This window comes from Lichtheimia ornata (assembly GCF_029851405.1).
Source record: "Lichtheimia ornata isolate CBS 291.66 chromosome Unknown scaffold00001, whole genome shotgun sequence".
Lineage (NCBI taxonomy): Eukaryota > Fungi > Mucoromycota > Mucoromycetes > Mucorales > Lichtheimiaceae > Lichtheimia > Lichtheimia ornata.
Window position 1 is genome coordinate 389,319 of NW_026695321.1, and position 7,958 is coordinate 397,276.

The 7,958-nt window shown below is 44.0% G+C and overlaps 2 protein-coding genes across 2 annotated transcripts; both read right to left on the reverse strand.

Moving 5' to 3' along the window:
- Window positions 1–3,873: 3,873 nt before the first annotated feature.
- On the reverse strand, window positions 3,874–5,309 carry O0I10_000143 (isocitrate dehydrogenase, NAD-dependent; the record flags this gene model as incomplete). The annotated part of the gene is made up of 7 exons (XM_058480257.1): window positions 3,874–3,888; window positions 3,947–4,135; window positions 4,196–4,375; window positions 4,452–4,554; window positions 4,607–4,740; window positions 4,796–5,182; window positions 5,247–5,309. The coding sequence occupies 7 exons, from the start codon at window positions 5,307–5,309 to the stop codon at window positions 3,874–3,876; spliced, it is 1,071 nt and encodes a 356-aa protein (XP_058348780.1).
- A 218-nt stretch (window positions 5,310–5,527) lies between these two features.
- Window positions 5,528–7,279, reverse strand: O0I10_000144 (uncharacterized protein; the record flags this gene model as incomplete). The annotated part of the gene is made up of 7 exons (XM_058480258.1): window positions 5,528–6,295; window positions 6,367–6,507; window positions 6,574–6,682; window positions 6,746–6,856; window positions 6,919–7,048; window positions 7,127–7,212; window positions 7,269–7,279. 7 exons carry the CDS (start codon window positions 7,277–7,279, stop codon window positions 5,528–5,530), a joined length of 1,356 nt encoding a protein of 451 aa, XP_058348781.1.
- Window positions 7,280–7,958: the final 679 nt, after the last annotated feature.

The window sequence follows — 7,958 nt, forward strand, 5'->3', positions numbered from 1 at the left end:
GAAACGTGGGGTTTTTATTAGAGCAATGTGCTCGGCTTGGCCAACAGCACCTTGTGTGCAAGTTTCACGTTCAATGTCGGAACCAGCCCAAAAAGTATTTTTTGGTCGTCGTCGTCGAAGAGGTCGACCCCCAGGTCCAGTTTGGCTGGTGGCGACATTGCGAAATCTGGGATTGGCAAGCTTGATCGTGAAACTTGCACCCAAGGTGCTGTTGGCCAAGCCGGGCACATTGCTCTAATAAAAACCCCACATTTCATTGTAAGTTTGGAGATAAGGCTGCTATGTTTGTAAGCGTGATGCTATATGAAGAATGGTCTTTGTTCATTTATCAAGTAGGTGGACCCTGGCAGAGCAAAAGACGCAGAAGGACCTCTTTGGGTAACTCGGCTAAAAGTCAGGACTTCAGGGGCGATGCATGAAAGGTAAGCAACCCTCACTTTTATGTCATACATTGGCAGCTAATAGCTCACTTTTATTGCATTCCCAACTTTTGTGCATTCTATTGTAAGTGGACGATGCTCCTGCTCCTGAACATTCATTTCCATGATTAAAGTAGGTTGATCCGAGCTGATTTGGTTGAGTTATGCTCACACAAGATTACATCGGTTGAGCTACATCAGTGACGCCGCTCTATGTCCAGAGTGATGTAAACTCTCTTTGACCGCAGCTCAGTCAAATCAGCTCGGATCAACCTACTTTAATCATGGAAATGAATGTCTGGAGGAGGAGCATCGTTCCATTATGACGGAATGCACAAAAGTTCGGAATTTACAAAAGTGGCTATTAGCAGCCAATGTATGGGCTATTGTCAATAGTATGCAATATCATCCTTCCATCCTTGCAGTCATGCAAAGTAGCTGAGCTACACAAAGAGGTCCCTCTGCATCTTTTGCTCTGCCAAGGTCCACCTACTTGACAATGAACAAAGACCACTCTTCATATAGCATCACGCTTACAAACATAAAGGTGACTGTATCTCCAAACTTTACAATGAAACGTGGGGTTTTGAATAGAGCAATGGGCTCGGCTTGGCCAACAGCACCTTGTGTGAAAGTTTCGCGTTCAACGTCGCAAACAGCCCAAAAATATTTTTTGGTCGTCGTCGTCGAAGAGGATGAGCCCCCAGATCCAGTTTGGCTGGTGGCGACATTGCGAATCTGGGATTGGCAAGCTTGATCGCAAAACTGGCACCCAAGGTGCAGTTGGCCAAGCCGAGCACATTGCTCTAATAAAAACCCCACGTTTGATTGTAATGTTCGGAGATACATGCACCTTTATGTTTGTAAGCGTGATGCTATATGAGAAGTGGTCTTTGTTCATTGCCAAGTAGCTAGACGCTGGAGAGCCAAAGATGCAGAAGGACCTCTTTGTGTAACTCAGCTAAAAAGTCAGGACTTCAGGGACAATGCATGAAAGGTACGCAACCCTCACTTTGATGTCATACATTGGCAGCTAATAGCCACTTTTGTGCATTCCCAACTTTTGTGCATTCTATTGTAGGTGGACGATGCTCCTGCTCTAGACATTCATTTCCATGATTAAAGTAGATTGATCCGAGCTGATTTGGTTGAGTTACGCTCACACAAGATTACATCGGTTGAGCTACATCGAGCGTGCTTTATGTCCAGAGTGATGTAATCTCTCTTTGACAGCAGCTCAGTCAAATCAGCTCGGATCAGCCTACTTTAATCATGGAAATGAATGTCTAGGGCAGGGGCATCGTTCCCATGCAGTGGATCTCGCAACAGTGATGATTGGATAAAAGTGGCCGTTAGCTAGCAATACATGCCTGTTCCTAGATGATCCATAAAGTAATTATACATTAACCCTTTCATTCATGCAAACGTAACTGTGTTACACAACACGACCCTCTGCATCTTTTGCTCATTGTAAAGTTTGGAGATACAGGCACGTTTATGTTTTACCTATGCTGTAAGCATGATGCTATATGAAGAGTGGTCTTTGTTTATTGTGAAGTAGCTAGACCCTGACAGAGCAAAAGATGCAGAGGGGTGTGTGTAACTTGAGTCATTCAGCACAGGCGATGCATGATTCTTGTACACTATTTAGGAATAGTTCAAAATGCCAGCTAACAGCCACTTCCTCCCATTCACCTTTGTTCCCCAATCCAATGCATGCGAACGATTGTCCTGCTCCAGCCGAGCATGCCCATCATTAAACTTTCTTGATCCGAGGGGTTTTGACTGAGAAACGCTCAAGCACAAAACATCATCCAATTTCACAAAAATCATTTTGCAAAGTTATTTGTAAACCTCCAGCTAGCAGCCCATTCCTCCCATTCTCCATTGTTGTCCAATCCAATGCATACGAACGATTGTCCTGCTCCAGCCCAGCATGCCCATCCTTCAACTTTCTTGATCCGAGAGGATTTGACTGAAAAACGCTCAAATACAAAACACCATCCAATTTCACAAAGATCATTTTGCAAAGTTATTTGTAAACTGCCAGCTAGCAGCCCATTCCTCCCATTCGCCATTGTTACCCAGCCCAATGCATGCGAACGATTCCCCTGCCCCAGACCATCATCTCCATCCTTCAACTTTCTTGATCCGAGGGGAGTTGACTGACAACGCTCAAACAAAGAAAGATCATCCAACAACAGAAACATCAAGTTAATTTCCACTTCTTCCACTCTCAGGTTTTTCACTCTTCTTCCCATTCTCATCTGTTGACCCATTCAAGTACAACTATCACCTGCGAACGATTGTCCTCCTTCAACCCATCATGTCGAACCACAATTGCCTTGAGTCGATTGTCTTTGACTGAATGACAAGTTCATGGCGTGTACACAGCCTTCTTGTCACTCTTCTACAACACACGAATCTCTTGACACAACACACGCTCTTGCACGTCTTTCTTCCACGATCAATCGTAACAGCATTCATTCCAGTAGTTGCCATTAGCGAGGTCTCTACTTCATTGTCTCGAACAGCGTTCTTTACTTGCAGCAGCTTGCTTTACAGCCTTTTCATGCGAACAACAGATACCCATTGGATAGAAGCAGCTTTGTTTACGTGTAGCAACGTGCTTCAATACATACAACAGCTTACTATGGATATGGATCTGAATACTTTATTGCTTTGATACATGGGAGGGAAGGATCTGGATGTGTACAACACGTGGAAAACGAGTGTATCCATTGTCAACTTGACCATTATGCCTGATGCCGTCATCCTGAACGACTGGCGCATCCAATGATCGCTACTCCATGAGCAACTATCATTCTTCCTTTGTGTAACCTGTAAGTCATGTACGACCAATATCATCAACTCCATGATTTGACACGCCATGCACATAATGCACCACCTCACCACCATCCATTCACCTTTGCACAATGCACGCCCAAAAGATAGGACTTTCCAATCGATGTATATCCCCCCATTTGAGCAACTGTACTTCTCAACCTTGTGTATCTCATGTTGTTGATGTTGGATTAAAGGGTTACTTTGCGAATATGACATTGTGTTGGCCAGCCTATGATGTAAGAGATCTTCCTCCTTCCTGAGTTCGATCTCATCGTGTTTGATGCTTGATGCATTGTATCTTAGAAACATTTATGCATGGTTGTACTAGAAAGATATCCACTTGTAGATGCTGCGATAAAGGAACAGAGAGGAAGTGAAAGGGCCGGATTGACTCATGGTGTTTTGAACAGAGATGTACTCGATAGTATAACACACCTCCCTCTTTTATGATTAGACCTTGTCAATAACGTCATAATACACGTTCCTTTTGTGTAAGATAGTCTTTTTATCAATATTGGGCGGGAGAAACATTGCATAATAGTATTGCTTTTTCTCATGTTGGAAGATGATAATTATTTGTACAGGAGGGAGATGGTCATGGATGATTTCAAGCTGTCAAATTCTAATGCACGGGCATGATTAATATGGTAAAACAGCCCAAAGAGGTGGATGTTGCTTACCTTGATCACAGCATCGGTATACTCAGTATTGGTAGCACGGCCACCAAGATCAGCAGTGAGGTGCTTGCCTTCAGCGATGGTCTTTAGAACGGCTTGCTCAATGTTGCGTGCGTGCTCTTCAAGATGCATATGACGCAACATCATGATAGCTGACAACAATAAGGCAGTTGGGTTGGCCTTATCTTGACCCTATAACAGCATGATGCATTAATTATCATTGCATCTATAAACAGTTATTGGTACACCTACTGCAATATCAGGTGCTGTGCCATGAACGGCTTCAAAGATGGATGCATCCTCGCCAATGTTGCCTGAAGGAGTAAGACCAAGGCCACCAATAAGGCCAGCACATAAATCGGAAAGAATATCACCATACAAGTTTGGCATAACCATGACAGTGTCAGCAAATTGGGTTGGGTCGGAAACAATCTAATAACCAAAATCCCATGTTCAGTCTTCCCGATAGCCGGAGATCACCGGAACTTTTGTTCCGCTGGCCACTCACGTGAAGACAAGCCGTATCCATTAGAATCTCTTCAAATTGAATATGCGGGAAATCCTTGGCCACTTGTCGACATGCTTGCAAGAAAAGACCATCGGCCATCTTCCTACACGTAGGGTTAATGTGATTGAAGCATAAACAAATATGGGTTGGCTTACATGATGTTTGCCTTGTGGACAGCTGTCACTTTATTGCGACCAATAGATTCAGCATAGCTAAATGCATATCGTGCAACACGCTCTGATGCATCCTTGGTGATCAATTTGATAGATTGAACAACACCATCAACAACCTTTGGGGTATGAATTAGATATCGCATGCATGTAGAGCTGTTGTTTGCAACATACCTCATGCTCGATACCAGAGTATTCGCCTTCCGTGTTTTCACGAATAAGAACGGTGTCGACATTGTCATAGGCAGTTTTGTATCCTTCAATCGAACGACAAGGACGCACATTGGCATACAAGTGGAAAGTACGTCGAAGCGTTAAATTCAATGATACGTGGCCCTTGCCAATGGGGGTTGCAAGTGGTCCTTTCAATGCCACAGTGCTTCTACGTACGCTCTCGACAGCAGCTTCAGGAATAGTGGTCTTGCCATCTTTGAGCGTGGGTGTTACATCCACTTCTTCCCAGTCAATAGGCACATTGGCAGCTGCAAAAATGCGTTTTACGGATGCAGAGATCTCAGGTCCAATACCATCACCAGGGATCATTGTGACAGTATAGTGTCCCTGTTTTGGTCAATGTGGGTGTTAACGTGCCATAATTCAACCAAAAGACGTCGAAATTACATACATTATCATTCATTTGGCCTTTGAATGTTTGAGTTACGGGAGTGGTAGTTGCGGATGGAGACATGATGTAATGAAGAAAAGCGAGAAGATAAAGGAGCGGGAAAATTGTGTGAGCGGGTTTATATAAGCTCGTCGCATGGCAACCAGCAGCGGATCAATGCGGGGAGATTGCAGAATAAACATTTAGGCAGCGAATCATATCATATCAAATCAAATCTGTTGTTGTATACAAAGCACACTGTGGAGATAGCTTTTTCTTTTATCTTTAAACAAGTTGACTATTTACAGGATTCTCTCCACCATACCAATGCCTTCCTTCTCGAGGAGCTCAATGATAGGCTCAGTGATGTCAGTGGTCATGGGAGCGACAACACCCTTGGCAGTGAGCTTGCCATCCAAAATAAGTTGAGTTGCGATACCACAAGGAACACCCACGGTCTTGGCCATAGCAGAGAAACCACCAGGGACACCAAAGTCGACAAGAGTGGAAGTACGGGTTTGACGGCTACCATCCTTAAGCTCAATCTCGAAACGGTGTTGCAAAAAGACCAAGTCGCGTTCGTTTTCCTCATATTGCATCTTTTCTTCGAGAGTGGCACAGAAGGTATCAAGCAAGTTACCACGGCGAGTGACCTTGGTGTTGGAGAAGAAACCAAGCCAGCGCATACCATCGATGATTTGATCCTTGCGGGGGTTGTTGGCAAGGTTGGTCTTTTGAATGATAGCAGCCTTGATAGCCTCTTCAGATACATCCGAGACACCCACAACCTTAGCAACAACTTCATTCCAAGCGATCTCAGGAGCAGATGCCAAAAGATGGGGTTGTTCCTCCTCACTCAAGAAACCAAGGATGAAGAGAGCCTTGGCAAGTTGACAGAAACCATCGTAACGCATGGTACCACGAAGGATAGTCTCAGCCTCAGGAATGTTGTAACGCTTGTCATAGGGAGTAGAATCACGGTTACCATAACCGACAAAGGCAAAACCAGGATAACCAGTGTTGAGGACACGAGCAGAGTCCATAAGCTCAACGCCAGAAACTTCAACGACCTAAACTCAAAACCTTAAGCCTCTCATTGTGGTACACGCCATCCCAAAGATGTGTATGTATGTATATTTACCTTGCCGTGTTCCAAGTACTTGGCAGTGTTCTTCAAAGCGAGAAGCACACCACGAGCAGACCAAGAGAACTTGTAGCCGAAGGGGTTGTTGGAGTTTTCAGGAGCTGGCAAACCACCACAGAAGGAAATGAATTCCTTGATCTATATTGAAAGATCCCACCTTTAGTGATCATTGTCATCCACATACAATAAAGCATTCATTGTTACCTTGCCACCTTCATTATGAACCTCGTTGATGGTCTTGACAGCGTACAAGTGATCAATACCAGGATCAAGACCAATCTCATTCATGACAGTGATACCAGCATCCTTGGCACTTTGATGGATCGAGTTAGATTATATGCGTGCTTCAATTTCTCGATCATGTAGCATCACTTACGCTTGATCGTATTCCATCATGGCGGGTGAGACATAAGAAGTGGTGACAACATTCTTCTTGTGCTTGCAAGCAGCCTTGATAACCTTGGCGTGGTAGATGTAAGGGATCAAACTAATCATGATGTATGTTAGCTCTACGTCCATAGGCATATCATTTAATCGCATTTGCATTACCTGATGACAATATCATGTTGGGCAACGAGATCCTCAATAGCTTGGTCGTTGTTGATGTCGCAGCTGACACCAGTGGCAGCACCAGGGTACTTGGCAGCAAGTGCTTGAGCGTTGGCTTCAGTACGGCTAGCTAATGACGTAAAGATAGGTTCGTGAGAAAATAGGTATAAGGGTATACGCGTCGAGCTGTCTTCTTGTTTAAACTTACCAATGGTCACCTTGTTCTCTGGGCGACGCGTAACGTATTTGACGAAAGGCTCGGCAACGAAGCCAGATCCAAGCAAGAGAATCTTCCTATAAGATGATATGAGTTTGATGATGTGTATAAACGACCTTGATCCTATACGTACTTTTCAGACATGATGAGATAGATAGAAGGGAAAGAGAAAGCGATGAGCAAGACACCTCTGAAATAATCATCAAAGATCGGAGATGAACCTTCCTTTTATGTAACTATCAAAGATGGTCTATTGTCATTGGATACGATCGCCAACTAAGTTGAAACGTTGTTGCATTACCGTGTGCTTGGTTTTTGACCCCACATAATAAAATGACTCATTTCACCCTCTATGCCGCAATGAGTACATGGAAATCTAGTGTCTTGACAACTGGAAAATGAAAATGGCGTCGTGATTGCGGTGGCTGTAGTGAAACTTGGGATTGTGTTCACCGATCGGAAAAGGTGGAGTGGTCAAACATGGCCTAGCGTTGGAAAATCAAATCTCCATCATTGCCTAGATTTGTCATATCACCGCTGTTGCTCATTCTCAATGTTGACCGCGTATATTTTAATGTCCTGACAAGTGAATAAAGCTATATCTAAAAGACATCCTAAATAGGTATAAAGATCGACTCTGCTGATCATGGCTATCAAAGATGAAATGGGTCATAAATCAGCCACATTTGAATGGTCATCGGTTTGAGCAACCAACAAAAACCAAAACGCGTGTGTGTGTGTGTAGCACATTAGAAAGTGCCTTGCACATCCGCGGATGCAGCCTCTGCAGACAAGAAAAGAAGATGCGTAGATGAATGAAAGA